Source organism: Apteryx rowi, unplaced genomic scaffold, assembly GCF_003343035.1.
Source record: "Apteryx rowi isolate R43461 unplaced genomic scaffold, aptRow1 scaffold_26, whole genome shotgun sequence".
Taxonomy (NCBI): domain Eukaryota; kingdom Metazoa; phylum Chordata; class Aves; order Apterygiformes; family Apterygidae; genus Apteryx; species Apteryx rowi.
The window spans coordinates 2259439-2283993 of NW_020448974.1; the positions used below are offsets into that span (position 1 = coordinate 2259439).

General features: G+C 34.0%; 1 protein-coding gene across 9 annotated transcripts in view; it reads right to left on the reverse strand.

The window, feature by feature from the left end:
- The window catches only part of CEP112 (centrosomal protein 112), a 183239-nt gene that overhangs the window by 133954 nt on the left and 24730 nt on the right, over positions 1-24555 (reverse strand). For 8 of the 9 annotated variants that reach the window (XM_026067618.1, XM_026067619.1, XM_026067616.1 and 5 more), the window contains 8 exons: positions 24369-24416; positions 24146-24223; positions 10373-10459; positions 7152-7251; positions 5856-5974; positions 3297-3440; positions 1270-1424; positions 817-946 (listed from right to left, as the gene is read on the reverse strand). In XM_026067618.1, coding sequence (XP_025923403.1) covers positions 817-946; positions 1270-1424; positions 3297-3440; positions 5856-5974; positions 7152-7251; positions 10373-10459; positions 24146-24223; positions 24369-24416 — 861 coding nt within the window. The remainder of the gene's footprint in view (positions 1-816; positions 947-1269; positions 1425-3296; positions 3441-5855; positions 5975-7151; positions 7252-10372; positions 10460-24145; positions 24224-24368; positions 24417-24555) is intronic. The other variant, XM_026067623.1, reaches the window with a different exon arrangement.

The following is a 24555-nucleotide window of genomic DNA, read 5'->3' on the forward strand; positions in this document are numbered from 1 at the left end:
ACTAATTAAAAAAAAAAAAAAAAACACACAAAACTCCACATCACCTTGGCACTAACAGTTGAAAGAAAGAAAAATACCTTACAAAGAAAATGGAGTAAAGTTTCAAAGCTCCCAGAATTTCACTAAATAAATGCAAGATTCCATTTATTCAGGGCTCTAAGGGCTAGCAGAGAGTATTTAAAGCATGAACCTTTTCTATAGTTAGTTAACTTGAAAATGATATGAAATAGATAACATATATGTATCTGCCAGAGCATGCACAACATATCAACATAGATATTTGCACAGAAAAATGGATTTATTGCATTTGGGGGAAGTTTATATTTATGGAATTTAAAATAACTTTTTAAATACATAAATATTTGGCACAGTGTCCCATACAAAAGACAGACAAGAAAATTTGTCTTCAAACGCATGAGGGAAGATATTTTTTCCAGAAATAATCTGTTGAAGATGCCTTATGAAAGCACTAAGTCTTTAAGCACGCTGAGGTTCTTTGGCACCCTGAACCTTTACAGCAACACAAACACTATTAATTGAGCCTTAGCTGAACCAGCCATGAAAATACCACCTGTATGTACACATATACACCCCCCCCCAAATTCTCAGTCAACTTCAGTCAATTTTTCAGTCACATTTGGAAATGAAAACTTAAATCACAATTTTTTAAAGTTATGCACATAAACAACTTAGGCAACTGAATAATTCCCTGGATTTATTCACATGCATTTCACATTTATAACATTGAAGAGACCAGTTCAAAAATAAACAACTAGTAAGCAAGCAATTTTATGCTTATTATACATRGAAACATACCTTAGCTGCAGAGAGAGCATGTTCCTGTTTTATAAAATTTACATCAACATCATATTTACTTTGTAGCTGCTGAATGTTCTCCTCATATTCTTGTATAATACGGTCCCTGTCTTTCTGAAGTGAGCTGTGTCTACAAGTAATAAGCAAACAAAATATGGAAATKGCTTTCATATTTTGGCATTTTACCTGTTTTGTATCAATTCTACAGAGTAGGCAAGTCTGACTGTTCCGTGTGCTCATTGTAATGAAATGAAATGTATTTAAATAATGGAAAGATAACATACTTAGGACATACTGGTCAGTTCCAAAACCAGTTTTTGCATTAACACATTTTCATGACACTTTGCTAATGCCAATTACCATTCACTGGGTTCTTGAAATAAAACGCGTAGTGTTTGGTTTTGGATATTCCATATTCTTCAAAGTTAAAAGCAGCAACCACTATTTAATTACCTTGCTTTCACTTCCTGAAGTTCAGAGCATACTGCCTGGTAACATTGCTCTGCATCAATCTTTTCTTGAGACAATTTTTGACGCTGTAAATTACTATTTTCAGCCTCAACAGTCAACTGCTGGACACGAGCCTCCAGTTCTTTGACCATCTGGTTCTAAAAGAATAGGTCATTGTTAAGAAACCACCAGAATAAGTTAGTGTACACCCCTGTAGTTATTCAGTAGCCTAGAGCAACAAGGTTCTTTGGTGGTCCGGAGACACAAGAGTTACAACAGCAAAGCTGTGATCAATCATGACAGTAGATTCTATGTTGTATATAAAAAAAAACAAAACAAAACTTCAAAATATGCCTATATAACCCCCCCCCAAAAGTAGCATGCCTTCTCCCCAAATGAAACAACATTTGCAACTCATTTCTAAAGTATAAATCTTTTAAAGTAGGAAGGACAGATATTAAGCATCAGTATCATAAAATACAGATTAAAATATTAGAAAATGAAAGTGCTGTCTGGATGTATAACACATTCTGTACTTTGTAATATCATTATTTATGAAAACATGTTTTACTACAGTCAGTCAGTCTTGCAAAATATACAGCAGGAAAATTCTACAAGGGAATTGGGTAAGAAGCAAGTAAGAAGAGTGTTAACTTTCAGATGAGGGGTTTCATTGAAGAAGTCAGTTTGTGGGTCGCTTTGCAGGATTTTAGGGTAATTCTACAATATTTCATACTATTTACTGTACACACAGCTCACTGCTCTCAGTAGRCCTCATTTAAGTTTAGAATAATTTGACTAACCAACATACAAGTCAACGGTCCAAATCCAAGCAATCATTAGGACAGAGGGTCCACATCCCCTCCTACCTCTGCCCTTGTATATTTTTGCACATGAAGTTGAAAAGCTACTGCTAGGGATAGAGATCAGAGATGGCTGAAAACGGGAGAGGACAGATTTACTGTGCTTCTAATGCTACTATTAAGACCCCACAATGCTTTAATATATTATAGCATGTTTTTCAATTTAGCAGTACACTGTTGCTTTCACATTTTGTAATTATTAATGACAAACCATGCAGGCTTTGTAACTAGCTCTGTGTATCCTAATTTTTTCCTCCCAGGAAATTAATACTTGTTCGAAGGACAAGAAAAACCCTACTTATCAGTTCTACAATACTAGTTAAATTCCTTCAGTGAATTTTATTTGCTAACAATAATGGCATTCCTGACAGTGCAAAACTCTGAACAAGGAAAGAACTCTGAAATACCAAAAACAACAAAAAAGAGATAGAGAGAGAAATAGAGAGAGGAAAAAAAACCACACAAACCTAATTTTCAGTGACAGTCTAGTCTTTCATCTTAAGCCCTGCCTTGAACTCTACCTTGTTTAATTATTAAATCAGAAGCTGCTCAGCAAGATCTGTCTAGTTTTGATGGTTCTTAAATTCAATCTTGCTGACAGACTGTGTCCATTTTTCTCTGTATTTACCGGTACCTATGACATGATCTGAATGCTAATTTTTAAATTCAACATTCATTAATAAGAGAATAAAGTTTGTTTGACATTGTCCTTTCACTCATTCAGTTCTCTTCATGTCTCATACTGATAAAAAGAATGTGATGTTTTATTGAGGAGACTTTTTCATTTTTACTAACACTTTTTGCTTTTTTTTTTTTAAACAATTTACACAGCAAACTACTTCATATCTGACACTACACCTACTCCTGAGATTTTGTGCACCTTTGCAACACAAAGGCTTCTGCTTGATGTGAGGTTTTCCGTGTAATTCTGTGATCAGGGAAGAATTTGTTTCTGTTTGTCAAATCAGTGGCCATCACAAGTGAGTTTCTGCCTACAAGACCATTGCTCAAATACAGGACAAAAAGAGTGGGAATAAAAAAATATATATATATATTAGGACTTTAGGTAGGCACAACTTCGATTTGACATCCAACATACAGAAACACTAGAAAGGGTATCTCAGAGATAAAGGGAATTAAACATTCATAAAAAAAAAAAAAACATACAGTTGACTTGATCTGTTCCAAATATTCTTCCTCCATTTTGCTAAGACGAACATTGGTGTCCTCAAGCAGTTCTTGAATATTTTCTGTGTGTTTCTTCTGAATATTAAACTTCTCCTTTTCCATTTCAGCCACAGCATTGTGAAGCTGCATCACAAAAATATTACAAAAATATTAAATAGCATAAAACTAGCATTTACAAGTATGTGTATATACATATAAATAGAATAACTGATAAATTAGGCCACATTCTGTGCTCTAGAACAAAACCATATCATTTTCTCATTTAGTAAGTTTGTTCTGACTCTAAAAAGTGGTAATTTCAGAAACAGAGGGCATAACTTATCCTTCTACCTTACAGAAGATTAACAAAGCCTATTATTTTTGCCACTCTCTGATATTGTTTACATATTTAAACTGAACATCAATGCCTGTCATATAAAATTAATGAATTTCTATTATAGAAACACTAATACTCTCTCAAGATACCAACATTACCAGTTCACCAGCATCTCAATTTATAAAAAGCTGGAGAACCTTGACTATCTATTTATCTAATTAGAGGATTATTTGCATCATTACTAGCCCTTGATTTCAATTCTCAACGCCACTGGTATCACTTCCTAGTTAAGCAGATACAAATGTAAGTTTTATACAATAATAAATACTGGTGTCAGGTTAAACCAGCATACAGAACTTGCATGGTGTGTTGACTGCCTAACAGCTCTTGCATATCACTCAAGTTTCAAACAAACGCATTTTGTTTAGAGTAATGGCTGAAGGAGAAAGCTGCAGTGGACAAATTGAAAGCATCATTCCAAGTATACTGTTAAAACAGGCTAATTTACACAAATACAGGTTCTCTCTCCACCTTACAGGTTAGGAGAAATTTATTAGTTACTCTGCCTACTGCCTGACCAAATATTTTCTGTCATAGAAATTTATGGAGCTGCCTGTGAATCTGGACCATTATTTCACAGAATTTAACAGCATGCAGCAACTTAATATAAGAGTTTTCATCAGAACTGTAAGAATGAAAACAAAATTTAAGTATTGTGTATATATTTTTATGTTCGAAAGCTTTGCTGAATTTGAGGTGCTTTTAAAAATAATCTGGATTTTTTTTTTAATCTGCAAGTGCGTAAGATCTATGTACAGCAATTATACAATGGTCTTTGTAGCACTTATCAAAAAATTTAATATCTAAACAATGTATGGAACATCATAGTGCTGAAAGCTGCTATATATTATTACTGGCTCAAGTTTCATTACTAGAGGTATATTAGAGAATTATTACATAGCAGTCTGGAGGCTTTCTCGATTAAAAACAGAAAAAAAAACATAGCTGTTTCTACATGCACAGAGGGAGAAAAAAGAGCCATAAAAGAAAACCTAACTGTTTCATAGTTTAAAATCTCATTGCAACTTGTATCACACAACTGTTTGAATTCAGACCATTTAGGTGACAGCATCTTGCATTGTACATCAAATAAACCACAAATTCTGTGAATGTCTCCACCTTCTGCACAGACTATAATAATATTAGCATGACCATTAGCAATATCTATTCAAATAACCAATATCTATTTAAAGGAAAAACACTCAAAAGAAAGTGATACATAAAATTATAAAAATATTTTACTGTCAACTTATATTTCCTTTACGCTTCTGACTATCCATCTTTTTCCATAAGATATATGTTTCAATTTCACTTCTATAATTTCACTAAACTTAAATTAATATTAGCATCTTTATTTGGCTTCTTGCTTGCATACTGTCATCACCAATGACAACAACAGCTGTAGGAACAGCACTTGCTAGGTAACTACACAGAACCAGTGGGATGACCTCAGGCTGAAAACAACGCTTTTCTAAAAATCAAAAAGCTAACCCTGAAGCCTCAAGGTCTTCTGTACAAAGAACGAGATTTATGATTGCTCTCTTACAAGACAAGAATGAAAAGTAACATCACTTCTAGATGCAGGACAGCAAAAAAAATTAAGCTAAACAGCATACTTCATATCTGGGAGAGGGGTGTTTTGCCCTTTTTGGGACCCTCCCTCTCCTGAGGGGTAAAGGAGGCAAATACAGACAACACCCTGGGCAAAGCCGAAGCTGTACTGCAAGCAACATGCTCCACTCCGCTTTGCTACTGCCTTGAGTCGAACAATAAATAAAAATACACTGAAGAATTCGTGACCCAATCCAAAAATAATAGTTCAAAGAAACCACTGTGGCAGCAGGTAGCAGCAGGTTTACTTAGATTAAAATTCCATGTCAGGTCAACCAGAAATAAACACTTCCCTAATAAATGAAGAAACTTGCCAAGAGGGCCAGATGAACCCTAGGAACAGCTTCTCGAGCGAACAGTGGGGTGTGGGTACGCAAAAGAGTCAGCAAAAAGAACCTGGCAAGATTACTCTAGAACCAAGTGAAAATCAACACAGGGAAAAAAAAAAAAACACTAAAAGTAACATTCCTTATTTTTTTTAAATGACAAAATGCATTATCCTAGATATACACTGTAGGAGCCTTTCAAACAAAACAAGTATTATTCATTACCCTTTTCTCCCACTCGTTGTTCAAAGAATCAGCACTTTGCTCACACATCTTCTTTAACTCCACAATCTGCTTTTCCTTTGCTTCTCTGACAACTTGTGACTCACGAACAAGGGTCTGAACTGTCAAAAAATGGGGAAATAAACAACTGTTCAAGAGGTACTATTGGGATTTTTTCAGTGTTGGCAACAGATGCAATCTGATTACATCAGTTTTCCAAATCGCTCTGCTTTGTGATGTTTTTCTGCTCTTACAAATACCTAATGAAATTCTGTGCCACTAAACCAGCACAAGGTGTTCTCTAATTTCTATAATATTTCATGGTTTTATTATTTTCACAATAAATACATATCTACAGAATTATGTAGAACCTAAAGAAAACAGGCATTTTTAACATGATTTTGTGCGCATCACAAGAAGTTCTTGTCAAGGTTGAATGTCCCCAAATATTCAAGCAAATTAAGCGCCCCAATTTGAATTGCAGCTGAAAGCATCAAGAATTGAGACTGGCAAATTTGGTGGAAAACAAAGCAGAAACATATTCACTTTTCCAAAGTGACTGATGATTTCCAATATCTGACAGCCGTGGAGGTGACCAGAACACAAGGTTGCCTGCTACAGGCGAGCACAACAACCAGCCTACCAACAGAAGCACAGCATTCCTTACAGGATAATTTACTTTGCCAAGGAGCTGGAAACATGGAACTCTCATTTTTAATACCCAAGTTACCAAGCTTGTGTATATCTATTTTACATTGTGCTTTAGTCTGTGGAGTAAATATACTCCAAGAAATCCTAAAAGAAACTAATATTCAAAAACTACTGACAAGCCACACCCAGATATGCCAAGTTCTGTACTTATGATGTATTCAAGACTACTACTCATGTTTGAAATCTCTTGCCCCAAAAGTCCTAAATAAATAATACATTAAGATTTGATTAAAATGTACTGAATGTATAAATAAATTAACCCTGAACCAGATATTTCAAAAAGTTGAAATAAGTCGTTGAAATACTTTGATACCAACAATTTTTTGTGGCTCTCATAAAACCTGTTAGTATTAAGCTTTGTAAGACTGTACTGTTTCTTGGAAAATTTGGTTTAGACACTGGAGAGCAAAGACAACYAGACAAGCCTCTAAAAATCTAAAGGAAAAATTAGGGCAAGACATTACACGCAACTTGAAAACACCAGAAGAAAAGGTACATGTGCAGCTAGAAGGAAAACATGGCTCAGTCACAAGCATGATGCAGTACAACATCGCCATGCAGAAAGAACAACCATGAAGATAAATTCACCTTTTTTCTCCAGTTTTCTAATAGTTTCCTCAGCTTCATTTTGCTTGGTTTTGTAGAGGGTCTTCAATACCTCTATTTCATTATTCTTTCTATCCAAAATCTGTAGCGAAAATTCAAAATACTTTAACCACTAAAAACAGAAACCACAGCCAGTGCATAAAATAATATAGACTGATATCTGTCAAAAGAGCTGCCTTCAAGAAGTACTTCAATCTCACAGGACTAAATGATGAAATAAAAATTTTCATAGCTAAAAAAAAAGCAGAGTAGCAAGCAGATAAAAACAGGTAGTAGTATATGACCCTGAGTGGTAGAAGTTCCAGTTTAACGCAACATTCTTACTACAACAGAAAAAAATGGAGTCATAAAGGAAAACATTATACAAAGGAAGTGCATCTGAAGAACAACCTTCAGAAGCCCTCAATACTTCTTTACTGGGAACAGAAAGTATTTAGACATGCAAAAGTTTTGAAAGATGATCCAACTGTTAAATGTTCAGTTAATCTTATGGGATTTCAGAAAAGAAAGGGGAAAAAGTTTACTAAAAGAGGGAAGGAAATTTATAGTTTCTTTGCTGAGACTTACATGAAATCCATGCTTTCCAATGCAGGTACTCAGGATGTATACCTTACTTAAAAAAACATTCTGAATATTCCTCCCAAGAATCTTCTGTGCGACTCACAGACAGAACCAGTAGTCTAAGTTTTGATTCTGGTCCTCTCTTTAAATAATAGTAATATTCTTCCAATTAATATGAGGATTTAAGATAACCCTTTCAAGCTTCCATTCTGTGTCCTATCATATTCTTCTTGACAATTACCAGAAAATCCATACACATCTATAAAATTTAATTAAGAACTTCCTCCGTTCAGCTTTATTAAAAGGTACAGAATAGAAATTAATGATTCAGGTATTATTTATGATTCAACTTTCAAAGTTTTACATCTCTTAGACAAAGACCATATTACATAAATTGACGTTTTCCATATCTRTGAAGTTTCTAACTTATCTCTATAACTTTTTAGATCTCAATTTACATTATAATATTTTGACTTTAGTTAATTTAATCCTCATACTCTGTCAGAATAGCTAACTTTATGAACTATCATATCTAGTACTTTAACTCTGCAAGACGAATCAGTGCAACTGGCTTTTTCTGCCACAGAACCCAACTTTCTTGCTTTGCACTGCTTTTGCTCATGTTTTTCCTCATCTTCACCAAATGAATCCCGACTCTGCAGAAAAGCACTATTTGGGGATGGAAGTCATAAAAAGGTGCCACAGCATAGCCACAGCAGCTATGACAGAATACAGGAACTTAACTGCACTTTCTCTCTATTCGAATCACAAGATTATTAATAAAATCCACGAAACCAGAACAATACCCTTTTTTCCTTTCACAGTCACCACAACTGAGCGATGCTACACTGTTAACTTTAAATCTTTTTAAAAGAGTGAAGGGAAAGTTTCACATCTGGGGCATATTTTTGTTTGCTTTRAAACTTGTAAATGCAACAACGGGTCTGCCCAACACGAAAAGTTAAGCTAATACCCTAGAAGAGTTTGGAAGTTTCATGGCACTACTATTCCAAACAGTAGTGATTTTCATATTGGTATTTTTATATATATTTACACTTTTTTCATATTTATACTGCCTAATGCTACTTAAAATCATCTAAACTTTTTAGGAAATTTAAGAAATGCTTAAATCATTGGTTAGCGTCATTACACTTTCATTTACTTCACCAGTTACAATTCTTTGTAGGTATTCCAAGAAACAATTGGTTGAAATAGTAGCTATAACTACATTTACCCAGCTGTACACACCGATTTTGGAAAAAAACTAAATATATTTGAACAGTTGCACACTGAGATACTAATTTAAACTTTATTCTTAAGATAAACATTAAGTTCACAGAAATCTTATAGCAGTGCCCCAAATTTCTCAAACAGCTTTCATCTTAAAACAATTATTACCCCGTCTGCATTAAATGGTTTTTGTCTTTAAAGATTAATACAACACTATTTAACCTTTTCTAAAACATCCCACATTATAAAACGACTTCAAAAGATGGAATCCTACCATCAGTTAGAAAAGGATGACAACTAAAGGGATGAGAAAGCATTTAAACTATTCCTTCTTCTCACAAAGCTGTTTCCTTTAGACTCTCATCTTTGCTCACTAGCTATGCTTGCAGGCTTTGAGAACAGATGAGCCAAATATGCACCTGACCAAATATTAACATCCTTTCTAGGAGGCTTTGATGTGTCAGAGTGTTGTGTCAACTAACTTCCTCCAGGTCTGTGACTCAGTTTTAAGAAACAAAACCAAGACCACTCAGCAATGCAAAGCTTACAGTGGGGTAAGTCATCATGATCCTGGTGCTGAGCATTTAACTTCCATAAAATTCATGGAAATTAAAACCAATGAGGACATTTCAGAAGACCCTTAGTACCTCACAGAATTTGACCCCACATTTTTAAACACGGTATTTCAAGTAACAGTATGGTCTTTGACAGCCTTTTTGTAATCTTCACAAAAATGGTGTTTTGCAAAACAGTAAGGATGCAACTTAGCCCAAAGCAAGTATATCTGGTGTCATTTTATTGCTGTGAAGAATTAGAAGTAATATAAAAGCTTTAGCAATACAGTAACAAAGAACTGTTTACAAAACAGCCTATGCTTTAAGATACAGTGTCAAAAAGAGGGTCATGAGAGCAAGCATTATTGCTGTATTAGTAAGAAAGCATGTGATTAACTCATGAACTTTAAGACAGAATTATAGACAACTGTGCACAAAAATAACTTAAAACAACTAAACTTCTATGCAGAAAATGCAGAGAACAACAGTTGGGAAAAAAACAACAACAACAAMAAAAAACAGATTTACAATTTCATTATCAAATGAATCCACAGAAGTTTTTAGGCTATAAAATAGGGTCTTGTTAAAACAAAAGCAAAAATCACCTTGTATTTTCACTTTATTTTGCAAACATTTTTCCCTTCCTAACTTTGTGTAAGCATGGAAGATTCCACATTCTTACCTGCTAATGCAAACTGTTACCTGCAATCTTACTTTAAAGCAACATTAATTAAAAATTATGAAGAAGTTAAGAAACAAGTACCACTTTGAATTATTTATTACAATCTGATTCTCTATTATTTTGTTTTATATACTGTCTTTCCCTTAGAGGAAAAAAAAATTACAAACAGTTCTTACCTTTTGAACATCAGTATCATGCTTCTGTTGTAATTTAAGCTTTTCCTCATGAAATTTAGCTTCCACTATTTTTATTTTCATGTCCAGCTTTAAAAGCAAAATCAAACCAACATATAAGTTAAAGACTAAATTACAATAATGTCCTTTAAATACATTAAGTTATTCATTTATGTCTTTGAGAAGGCAATGGGACGTCACTAACAAATAATTTCTATTAAAAAAAACTATATCCAGTTTCTCAGTGTTTTCATATTTATTTGATAAAACTGTTACAAAAGACCTCAACCTAAAATATTTAGTCAGAAAATAAATTTGTAAGAGGCTTTAGCTGGCAATAAAAACAACTGCTACTGCCCAGAAGAAAATATATACTCTTTTATTTAAACAAACACTTACAAATTAAATTGTTAATATTTATGTTAATATACCAAGAACGGTAAGCATGTTTTTATTCTTTAGACAGGTGTTACATTTACACAAAGAACGTCCTGTAGTCCACATGAGTGTTTATTTTTGTTTTCTATTATTCAGAGATTTCACATAATAAGCACATTTCCTTTTGARGGTTCCTTATAATGGGATTAAGAATATAACTGCTGAATTAGATTGTTGGAGTACGTTTCCTGCTTCTGCCTGTTTTTGTAGAAAGTGCTTAAAACCTTTCCTTAACACAGGAACACATTGCCATTTGTTACTTATAGTCCAACTTGTCATCTTTAAAGTATTTTAAATCTCTTGCATAATTTCACTATACCTTTAAAGAGTGTTTTCAGGACTCTGCAAATACAAGAAGTATTTTCTCTGTTTCTCAGAGTTTTCTAAAAAGCAAAAATGCTGCCTTTGGTTCAGATTCAGCCTATTGCACTTCTACAATTAATCATTTCTCCTGCTCAGAAAGCAAAGCAGACAAAAAAAGCTTCCCAAGCATCTTAATGACTGATCTTAATGACCTCCCTCACTTTAGAAAGGACAGGCCAAAATCATTTGTGTGTGAGTACCAACATCACACCAGAAGATGACCTGAAGTGGTCTGTTGCTGACAAAGAAAAAAAAAGAAAGAAAGGAAAAAAAAAAGTATTTGCTTTCAGGATGTTCTAAGAGCCAATGGTGCTGAGATCCATCTCCTTGTGGCTGGGCAAGGAACTGCAGGCACCATTCAGCTATTTTCACTTTTCCCAAGTTTAGTTCCACTAAAAACCTGACTTTTCATCTTCTCAACAGACAAACTTTAAAGGAACCAATAAGCATTATTCACTGTATATTTAGTTTTACTCCTTTGATTTATCAAATGCAGTCATTCAAGCATGAATATCTAAAATAAATAAACATATGTCAAATTATTAATTCTATTATATGATTAATTTATGCTATATATTAATTCACTGTAACTTTCAAAATTATACAACTTTTTAAAAATATGAGCTACAAAAGCATAACAACTAGAAAATGCAAAACTCAGTGCAGTAAATTTAGAAGACTTGTCAACAGCTGGAAAGGAGAAGCAAGAACAGCATATCCTTTCACCTTCTGGACTCCATATCCACTGATACCCAAAGAATATGCCTGCTTATATCACGTATAAAGAGGCTATCTGTCTCCCAAGACTAGGTAGGCACATAGCCTCCTGTAAACAACCATGCAAAAAAAAGTTGGGCTGATGATTAATCCAAAGAAAAAGGAACGTATTCTCATCTTACAGCTATCTCTGTCACAGTTCTAAAATAAGCATAAAGATAAAAATGCATGTTCTGTACATAAAATATATGCAAATGTATATAAGAAAATACAGGCCTATGTCCCTCCAGCAAAGTGATATTAGAGAAGAAAATCTTACTACCATGTGATAAATAAACGCCAATTTAAAAAACAGCACAGTAATCCATTTCTAGATAGACAGTCTCTGAACATTTTCTAAGTAAACATGAAGTCCTTACAGAAACACGATTACTAGAAACCAAGCATGGAAAAGCCTCCAATCTACCTGAATTGCATTAAAAGTGGATGAACAACCGAGGCACAGCCATCGCATAGCATAGCCATTAGATCCATACAAACACATTACATTTTATTCATTAACAAAGTGAGGATGTCTAAGCTGATGTAAATTAACCCCTAGCATTTTGCATCAGCTGAGATCTGGGCTAGGCTTTTATTATTCTGTAGGTTGAAAGAACACAAAAATAAATCAAACTAAAACTTGTCTTGTATTAAATTTGGACACAGATTTTAAAGCGGTGTTGGTTGCTCTCAGCCACACGGCTGTTTTCCCACAGGTTGACAGCCAAAGTCTCTGTAGTTGGAGTTGGCTCCCACTTCTTGTCATTCATCTTTCACTTAAAAACATTCTTGCACTTGCACTAGTTCCATCAATTTTAGTTCACTTTATATTCATTGCATTGATTCCAATACAGCCTCCTTTAAAGTTTCACAGATTTGAGGACTATTTTCCAAAAAGGATTGTCAGCTTTGTCTCAGGAGAATTGGTTGTAAACAAAACAAAACTTGAAAATTGTGTGCAAGACACAGAAGTAATCTCTTAAAGAAGCACTGTAGTAACAGGACAAATAGATTAATTTTTTGAATGCTTAAATAAATTCTCCTACATGAAAAATCCCAAACAAGTCATTCAACTTTTCAGAAGAAGCAATTAATTGTCCCGATGCTCATTAACTGTAATACTCTATTACCAGTATCCTTTTATTACCAATATGCCTTTTATTACCAAGCAGCTGAGAAAAGGAGATTTATGACATGTTATCATTGAGACAAAACAAAACAACTCCCCTCCATAATTTTATAGATATTTAGCTATAGCTAAAATTTGCAACTATGCAGGAAATGCAGCCACTGCTGTAGCCTGAACATCATTCCTTTGGATTTCTGTCATTGTTTATCCTCCTTACAAAGAATATGAGGCAATTAAACCCTAAGGCCATGTAAACATTACTGATGTCAAACATCTGTGCTGTCCCTGTTATTTAAAGCCATGGAGGGTGGTATCAACAGAGCAGCTTTTAAGTGCCTGGTCACACTTTCTTCCTAATTAGAAAAGAAGGGAGAGAGAGGAGAGAGGGGAGGGAAAAACACTGTTACCTCAAAAATAGCTTTTCATCATACCACTGTCCTATATTTTAATGGCACAGGTTTGGTATAAAATTTAAATAACAATTGTCAAAATAAAACCGGTGAAGTATAATCTTCAGCTGCCATAAATCTATAGCAAAATAAAGGTCATAATACATTTTCCCCCCCTCATAAAACAAATATTCTTTCTACAAATTTTTGTAGTGACAAGATGAATACAAGCTATTTGATCTATTTAAATACTTGATTTAAAATTAAGTCAGTAAGCAAACTTGCAATAGTAATCTGAGGCTGTAGTTCAGAGAGAACTTTGAACCACTGATCACTGTTCACTTGTCTTCATTACAGCGATCCCCCTTCRGCCAGAGGTGGCATCGGGAAGGTTTAACATCCATCAGAGATTTTTTTGGATATTTGACAAAATGGTACACGTTTGCTTGCCAGATTTTTTCCAAGTCTATGAATATATGGGGGAGGGAGGGAGGAAGGGGAGAAGGATGTAAACAATAAATGAGAACTTCAAAGTAAGAACTAACAACGTACAACAATGACTTGTAGATCTTTAATATACGACAAAACTTATTTGTCTTGGTGTTATGCAGCTGCTAAAAGAAATCAGTTCACAGTGCTTTGATAGAAGAAAAACATTTCTTAAAAAAAAAGCTAAAACTTTCTACTGAATCATGTCTATTCTATTTTAGCATAGGGGTTAAAAAATAAATATGAATACTTTATGCAGTGTTTTAATCTACACATTTCACAGGCCAACGTAGGAGACACTGTACTTTTAAAACATATAGACAGACACACCGACTTCAGACAAAAGTAATTTGTAATAGTGTATCTCACATTATAACTAACACAATATCTCTTTTTTTAATTGTTATTTTTGTACCTAATATTGTACCCTCAAATATTTTTAAGATTAGCTATAACATATTAACATTGTTAACATTTACAGCAATTGAAAATTCCATTTTTCTACCCAACACATTGTTATGGTTTACTCAATGAATAGCTGGGAAGTATGGCTTTAAATTATGGATAAATTAAAACTGTGTCTGAATCCTCTCTCCACAAAACCAGACCAGGAATGAGACTCCCGTAGCTTTCTATTATGCCACAATTTAAAAATCTTTAAAGTTTTGTAGGTTGAAGAGTACATGTATTGCAGATATCATGGAAAACCTTTTTTCATGATTCTACAGGAAAAGACTTACTATTTTGAGGGAGGAGGACAATTTCTATGAAAGTACCCTTGCAAAAAATTCCTATTTTTTTCTAGCCATCAAATATATTTTTAATAGGCTTACATATACATACTTATATACATATATAATATATATACACTCACACACATATTTGTACATACACTAATTACACACTTAAACCTCTAGTGGAAAAGGAAGAAAAATAGGGGAAAAGAGAACATTCTCCACACAGCACTAACAAGCACAATTAGAATATTTAATGAACTCTTAATATTTTCAACATAATAAAGTTCTTAAAGTTAGTTTCATAGCATTCAGCAGTCCAAAGTTTATTTTCCAACAATATAACAAGTATTATCACACTTGTTCTGATATGAAACAAACACCAGGATAAACTAGCTAAACACCTACAAGAAAATCACTGGAGAAAAGAAAAAGGAAACAAATTAACACTTTCTTTATAAGAATTTATTTGAACAGAAATTTGTACAGCAAGTATAAGATTTATCCATATTGGAACTACTCTTTCATTTTCAAAATTGAATTGCTGAAAAAGTTGCTCTCTGCTTTTAAACCTGTTGAGTTTACAATAGGTGAACAGAAAAGATACTGCTCATTTCCCACTTCTTCACATTCAGATGTCTCTAGCCAGCATACTTGGCACACTATATATATATATAATCACATTTTATATTTAGTGAGCAGCTTCTACCCACTTAAGCAAACAATTTCAAAGATCAATATTCATATCTACATTTGAAGTGTTTTTAAGTGAGGAGAAAAAATGCATGAGAGTATGAAAAGAAAGGGGGAAGGATAAAAAGGTATAAAATGCATACAGAAATAGACATCTTTCACGTTTGTGAATGTGCTGATCATATTGTTTTCTAATGACAACCAAGAGCTGAAAAATCTTCAAGACTAAAAAAGGCCAAATACATGAGGAGAGAAGATGCGTTGACGTTCTGCTTTTGCAGCACAGTGAAATGTGCATGTCATGACCAAATTATCAAGTACGACCACAGCACAGACTTAGCTTAAAGTGCAAAAATATTTGATGTCTTTGCAAGTGCAGATGGTGTTCTAGGAGCACAATGTGCACAAGAGTTCACTGGTCTTTAGGCCCTGAGCAAAAGTGGAGGAAAAGGAAAAGTTATTCTCTGGAAGAGTTAATTAATGCCTTCAGCCTGTGCTGTTTGCTTAAGTTATTTAGGTATCTGGTATCCTTTCTGAAGGATAACAGATCAAAAAGCTTCAATACTTAAAAAATGGACAGATCTGATGTGGATGAACTTTTATATAGCACTAAATGCCAGAGTTACTTGTATTTAATGTAATGTCTAATGTGCAAAAAAAGTCTTGAAAAGTCTCTCTTGCAAAGAGCTTACAAGTCTCAATAAACCAGACACAAATTAAAAGAAAAGCAATAATAAGCAAGTGAAACACCCAAGACAGAAATTAGAATGTAAAAAGACCCTTTAAAGCCATGGTGTTTTGCCTAGATTCAAAGGTCCATCTACAAATATCTCACTTTATGATTTGGACAACTTGCAGTTTATAGCAAATGAGAGTTTGGCAAGATTAGAGACTGAATTTAGGGGAAAAAAGTTTTGGAAGAACTGTGCAGAACTTCAATTTAAAAAAAAATACAGCATTTGGTATGCAACTCTTTCATATTAAGTCATTTTTAATTTATTGATACCGTATTTCCTCTAGAAAACTAAGCTTTAAATTCCCTTTAGAAAAACTTCTGAATGTTTACATTTTTCTCATGAAATTATATTTCCAAACTGACAAAAAACAAGAACACACACACAAACTAGTATTTCCCCATTTAAGCCCATATTTGTGACTTAAGATCTATAAAGAAGACAACCTATTTTGATAAAGGACTGACGCACCTGGGGAGAAGAAAAACGGGGAAGTGGACAAAAACCAGAAGAGGGTTTGAGATACCAACACTCCTGCCCTATCGGCAGATTGTGGGGGTGGAAGTTAGTCTTCTCTTTCTCCTCTACTATATTATTTGACCTAACAAATGTTTATACTTCTCTCTACATATCTAACCTTGTCCATACCTTTACACTAGAAAAATCCTACAACTACGTCCATTTGTATTATTTTTTACAGGGCATTTTTAAGAGAACCTAGATATCCACTTAAGTAATAAATTGCCCCACCTTTACAGCACTAAAAATGAAAGGCTTTTTCCTAAATCAAAACATGTCCGTTTTTTTCCCAATAAAAGTATCTGACATGTTTTTAGACAGCACTGAACATTATATACACATTTTTTGTATACAGAAAAATAATTGAAAGGATAATTGTTCTTGCTTGTAAATATCGTTAGCCTCTTTCAAAAGAGAAATTAAAATTTTCACAGATTTCCAAGTTGAGGCTGGCAGGCATGGAGAGGAAAGCAGAGAGCTTTGTATCCCAATCAAATATAGTAACTTGAAATAATATTTTTATTCTAATTGATGGTTTTATTTATATAGCTAATATAACATACGTGTTAGCCTCACAGCACATCATACTACTTAACAGCTTTATTTGGAGTGGTAACTGTCCCACTTCTATTCATAAATCTGCCACTTGTAGTAGAGACTCCCTGACATGAGTAAAGTACCAAAAAAGCTTAAAATCTTGTTAGAAATTGTCAAAGCTCATACACAGCAGTAACTTAAGTTATTAGACATAGTTACATAAAAGAGAGCAACAAATGCAACAAACTATCTTAAATTGCCAGCACTGAAAACTGAACCCAGTTGAACTCTGAACAAGCAGAATCATACTGATTTCAAAGGGAGTTAGTAAAAATCAGAGCATAATAAAATACTAGACACTACCTGAAAAGTTCTTACAATTTAATTCCGCATGGCGCTGAGACCAGTGAAATAAATAAGTCCGTATACACAGAATCAAATACAGAGAAAGCTTAAATTTTTTTTTCCAGTGTTATTTCTTATTTTCTAGTATGTTATACATTGTCAGCTCCTGAGCCAATATTTTATTACATTAATTTATTAATTTCAGGACCTCCTAAAATAGTCATTAAAACTACCTTTACCTTTATTTCACAATTGTAAATTGTGGCAATAATTGTGTATAATACTTGCTTTTTCTGTTCAATGTCTTTTCTCCATTAAAAAAAACCAGGATCTATATATGTAAAATAAAATTTAAAAAAAAACAAACAACAAGAGACACACACACACTTTGAGGTACAGATTAATCATGCAGCAGAAGATTAATTCCCAGCTGCTTGACAACCATCTGGACATTCTGTTGGTTAAAATACCAGTCTGAAYTGCTAACCTACTTCTTTAATTGTTGCACATATGTGCTGGAGACATTGAGAAAGATCAAAGAGGTAGGTCACAAACTATTGCTAAAAAATAAATATACCTATACACATATATCTCCATGACCAGACCAATTAGTATCAGTAATTATAAATCACAAGTCAGTTTGAAAACATGGCTTGTCCTGGCATACATTGCATGTCTCACATCAGTCTAGCAATAAAGTGAGGTTTTTGTTTTATTACATTACATTCTGAAGGGTTATCAAAGACGACAGGATGAGATTTCCCCATACTGAAGACAACGGACAACTTGCATATGTTCCCAGGAACAGGACATTAATCAGTCAGGAATCACGTTAACAGAAGTCAGGATTGCTGCATTTTTAAACATGAACTAACAAATCAGTACTCAGAATGGATAACTAGGTGGTGAGAGTCACAGTTTACAACTGAATTCCCAGTATAAATCAGATAATGCATTCAAAATAGACACATCAGGTTTGTGGATGAAGAAGAAAATTCACATGAACCAGAGAATATCCAAAATCACAATAATCACTGCTCACAATATTTTTATGGAAAATGAAACAGTATTTTCAGAACCCAGATATCACAAGAATAGTCAAAAGTTATAGAAAAATGAAAAACAAGATGAAGGGAATAATTATGTCACATCTGCCTTTTTGCACTTTCCTGCACCTTCCTCCGAAGCCAGTCACTATGGGAGATAAAATACTAGATAAATCATGGGTCAAATTCATTATGATCTCATGGCCTTCACTTGTGTGAACAGAAGTCAACATGCATTCTTAAATTTTAAAAAGAATATCCACCAGAATTAAAAACTAACGACTTTTACCACTTTGAAAACAGCAAGAAGCTTATCAACAGCAGCGCGACTTAGTTCTGGATGAACAGGAAGGCCTAAGATGAAAGAAGGTGAACAGTAAAGCAAGAGAAATGGAGGTAAAAAACACAGGGAACAGAAGAAAAGATAATTCCATCACTTGACGCTCCGACTGACCATGGGCCTCCATGAAGCTCCAACTATTCTAAGATTCAAGTTTGCCTGCAGATGCCTTTGCAACTCTGCAGTGCTCAGAAAGTCCATAAAAACCCTCTCCTCCTACTATTAGTAAATATCCCCGAGTTTGAAAAGCATAAATAGGAACCCTAATCCATGACAGCCTGAACAGGACCAAACCACAGAAATGCTAAAAAGGATGACCATCTATAAACCTTGGTCTAGGTCCCCAAACTGTTTCTCTGTTCTTTCTCAGTGTCTCCAGTGCAATTATCCATAAACTCCAATTGCAATTTGGGCCTCCTCCTTGCAAAATGTATACCCTTTTAGTTAAGCTAATTTACTGAACCAATCTGAATTACTTTGTGAGAAGAGATCTTTGAATTTACACTATCTGTTTGTTAGACAGCAGAAAAAAAAGAATAAAATTCATTTATACTCAAGTCAGTGTACACATCGAGAAAAAAAAGAAAAATTTAAAGCAACTTGCAAATAAAAAAAAATGAAAGTTGTAGTAGTGGAACTATTTGGGTAAGAAATGATTGGCACTGCAAGCACTTATGGAGAAAAGCAGAAGATGTCAGATAAGTTTACTAATTAAGCCTGTTTTTTGAATTCCAATCAGTATATGATACAAGGTTATCGTTGTCCTGCATTGTGTGATACAGTTCCTTGTTCTACTAATGTAGGCCTACCAAATTTAATCCTCTGCACTGACCTTTGATCTGAGTGAGGTTTCTTTAGAAACAAATGCACATTAACATGAACTCATAATAAACTCCTCTGTAATTTGTGATGAAAGCTCAGTCTTTGTACCTGTTCAAATGGCGCACCTTATTGACTTTCTAGGAGGAAAACAAAGTTAATGGAAATATCTTGGATAAAATGATGACTGGGACTATGATCTCAAATTCTTTCTTTCTTTCAACTTTTCAACAGTAGTAGATCTTGCACATCACACAGACACTTTTCCAAAATCTACCCTCAAACCTATTACAAAAGTTCAACTCCTTCTGTGGCTTAGTTTTATTACCAAAATTAATTATTTAACAATATGCATCTCCAAACAAGTTCTGAATAGACTTGGTACCTTTCAGGTTCCTTCTTCAGCTATATTCAGCTCCCTCAACACCATATACATACATATCTATACCTATCTACTGTGTACATTTAAACTTGAGGCATACATGCACATGAACACATACACACACACACCACACACATTTTGTTTCATTACAATATTCGGAAAAACAATACTGATAGATTTCGTTACCATTCTTGGAAAACATGACCAAATATCTGTTTTCAAAGAGGAGAAAATATCAAATCCATGATGCGGCTCAAAGTACAATAATGTTAATTTTACACTGTCAAAAGCTGAAGCTAATTGCAAGAGTCTTTCTTTTGGAGTACTGTCTCCATATTAGTTTTATTTATTGTTCTTAATCTGATATACATTGTCTAATTCATATATTTCTTTCCCATAGAAGAAAGGAACTAAGAGGAAAAATCAAAAGCATAAAAATGATACTCATTGATGCCTTCATAAACCTACTGACAGGAGAAAACGAGGTTAGCCTGCTGTTGAGATTACAGCACAGTCTCACTGCCATTAAACTAACCACCTTCCATAATCTGATCCATTTTGCTTCATTCCTGCTCAGCATGCCTGTCTCCTAATTACAGTTGTACATGTTTATCTTCAAGTGTTTCCTCATTTCTTCTCTTCTAAAACCCCTCCTTTTCTATGGTATCCAACATTATTTGCTCTCGCTCCCAATTTCTGTAACTTTATTTCCTCCCTCTATTCTCTTTACTCTACATCCTGTGCATGGTTCATACTGGGGAAAACCTATACCATGGCCCTTATGCAATTCTCTCCATTACAAGTTATAATCTCCCACCAGATAAATCTGCTGCTTTCAACACCTCAAATTCAGGACACTTGTAACTGGCCAAGACTTAATTATAACACTATCACTGTAGCATGCCGATACTATCACGTAGCATGCTGACTTTATCTAGACGCAAATATATCACTAGATCCCAACACATTTTGGTGCAGTAAAACTATACACATGGCTCAATAAGCTTACAAACAAGTTCACGTCATGCAACAAACAGGAGTGACCATTCAACAACAACAAAACATAAGAATGATTACAAAGATAAATGCTCCAAATAGGTTTAAAAAAGGGAGGGAAAAAGGGAAAAAAAGACATCTTTTTCCAATTCTCTATACTCTAAGCAATCTTCCACTATCCAGCTCATCTCTCTTCTTCCCTCAGCACCTACTCTGTCATCATCAGTCTTGATTCCCCAGAAGGGATCACTGCAAATCATCCTGTAGGTATTCTGTACCCTCTTGAACATCATCCATGGCATTCCCCAGGATTACCTCTCCCTCCTGCTGCACTGCACTAAATACTACTCCAGCTGATTTTAGGAAAGACAACTGAGAGTTTTGGCCAGACTGCTTTAGCATACAAGAGGCTGGAAAGGCACCTGTACTCCAGCATCCAAGGACTTTTTGGTATATAGTTGGTACATACATACAAAGTTGGTATATAGCTCAAAATTGATTTACTCTTGGTGCTATTATAACCTTCAAATTCAAAGAATAGAAACAGAAAATATCTTTCAAATATTCTTGCTTCAGATTTAGACTTCATTTTTTGAGTCTAGATACAGCAGTATTTTTATTTACAGAAATAAAATTACAGGGGAAAATTGAMAAAAATCCTAAAAACTTAAGAATTACAAAATGAAAAATTAAGAAACAAAGATTTCTTAAATAAATATCAAAGCTTCTAAAATGACTTATTATATCACATAAATTAGTTGTCCGAGGTTAAAACACACACAAACATATTATTGACATTAAGTAGATAAACTTGTTTTCTACTCAAAAAAATTCAAAACCATGTCTTAGCAATGGTGTTGGTTTGGGTTGTTGTTGGTTTTTTTTTTTTGGGGGGGGGGGGGGTGGAAATCACAAAATAAGAACTTCCCTTTTTTCCCTCCTCCACTCCGTGGTGTATTGGGTGGCACTCTGAATGACCCAGGGTGAAGTTCAAAGGGAGGCTTTTTCCTATTTAGCAAGATATGCCATTTCTGCCATCTGTTCTGTTTTTCTGTAATGCTGAAAAATTTTCCTGTTTTGTTGCATCTTTCTTATTTGAGACCGGAATATTTTGGTAATGACAGTTTCCCAAATGGTTTAATCCATGTCAGAAGAACTTGGGGAAAATATGACCAAAAACCACTGCCTGATGATACTCACATTTTCAGAAATCTATGATGTGGTTATCATTGCAAATGGCCACGTGTTTAGCATTAGAGAGGCAAAACAGGTGCAGGAATGGTTTATGAACAAAGGGCTAAAGGTTAAAAGCAAAAAAAAACCCACCACTGTTATCCTATTTTCTGTTCTCCTGTTTTACTACAAAAGTTGAAAACAGTTAAACATTTAGAAAAGCTTCTTTTGCACAGCACTGCTTTTCACTTATTACATTTTCATTCTATAAATGAAAAGACCTTATTCTTAATTGAGCTTCACACAAAGAAAAGATGAAAATACATTTAATTTTTCCAGTTAATAGCACACACATGGTGATTGCGAAATACTTTCTATAACTTTTCAAGTTTAAACTAGTCCACAGTACAGTACCATGAGCAAAAAGTACTGAATTTTTACTGTGTGGTTTACGGCATTTTTCCACAGAACTAGAGAACCATTTTGTGTAGCTCCTTGGCATGCACTCCTGTTTGTTTAATTTCAAAATATTATTTAAATGACAACACTGTGCTTGTAATTTATTTGTTTTTGGTCTATTTTCACATCTTATGAAACCCTGCCTTGCCTCATCCTGAGGCCCTGGTGGTCTGAATATAGTCAATACAAAGGAACAGTCAATATTAGACCAAGGCACAGAAAGTGAAATGCACATCTAGTGTGCGACTGGCGTTTCTTGCTGCTTCTTTAAGTATCAAATTACACTGCCAGCCATCAACATAAAGCATTCCCTCATTCAATTATCTACAAACCAAATTTATCCATCCTTCTATCTCAATTAAAGATATCTCTGAAGTGTCTTTGAAAGTAACTTTAGGGCAGTTCTAATTCATACGTGTCCTTATGACACACCATATAGAAGGAGGCACAGTTTCACAGTCTGCAGATGATGGTCCAACTCTGATATATTTGGAGTTCCATGTAGATCTAAGTATTTGTGGATAGTTTAGCAAATTGCCTACCTACATCTTGCTTTTACAAGAGCATATGGTCAAAAACAGATATTTGAAGGGAAAAGAGGGGAGGAAAGGGTTTGGGCTTCTTGTTGGTGTTTTCTCGACACCCTCACCCACCTCCCCAGGATAAGTTGGGTTTGCTTTCCAGAAGTCTGGTCCACCAGACTCTCAATTCATTGACTTACCAGAAATTATGTAAGGCCTATGTGATTTCAGAAGAATCTATGAATGTCAAACAGTACTATATTTGAGTCTTCTCTCGTGACTGATGTTTTAAATGAAATTAACAGTTTATCACAAAAGTACTGTATAGGTGTAAAACTTAGCAGTACTTAAAAAAACAGAATGTTTAATGAAAGCTTCGTATTTTTAACACATTCAAAATAGATTAACTTAGTAAAAGAATTCAGTGAGCTTTGGTGATAATTTTGCGTGTTAATCATGATAAACAAATAATACAAAAACCCAAATGAATAAAAGAGAATTGGAGCTGTACAAGAAACACGTTAGAGATAATGTGTTAAAAAAATAAGATCTAAATCTGCATATTTTTAAAGATACATAAGAAAGTAAACAAAAATCCTTGCTAAATCAAGAGTTCCATTGCTCCTATTAAAAGGTAGTTTGGAACATTCTCTGATTTCAAACTTTTCTACACTAAAAATTCCTACAAAAGAGCAGTCAATATGTTCAGAATGTCTTTTTTATTTCCTAATTAATTGCAAAGACATTAAAGTATTTAATGGAAAACTTGTCACTTCAAGGAAAATTCTCTTACGTGAGATTTTCTGCTATAACAAATTGCTTTGTGAATAACCACCTCTTAAAGAAAATACCCTAATTTACTAATTTGGCTGTAAATTTTTTCTTTTTTTAAGGACTAAATAACATCTTACCTCTTTTTCATGCATTCGAAATAGTGTCTGCTCATCACGAAAAGTGCTATTTTTTCCTAAGCCCATTTTTGGCGTCGTCTATTGAATGAGAAAAAACAGATTTTAAGTTCAAAGCAGCATCTTTAAGTAAAACCATTCCTAAACAAATACATATATACACACACACACAAATGAATCATATTTGTTTGCCCTTCTAAGATATCAAGGGAATATAAATACCTACCAAAGACACTGGCACAGGTTTTTCCCGCAAATATCTTGGATTTTCTAGCTGAAAAATAAGATGTTACAAGGTAACTTCAATAATCATGACATCAACATCTTATGTTTTCTTACAAAAAATATGTAATTATCTTAAGAAAGTGTCTATCTCCAAATATTCAAAAATGTTTGCAATAATGATTTTGGGT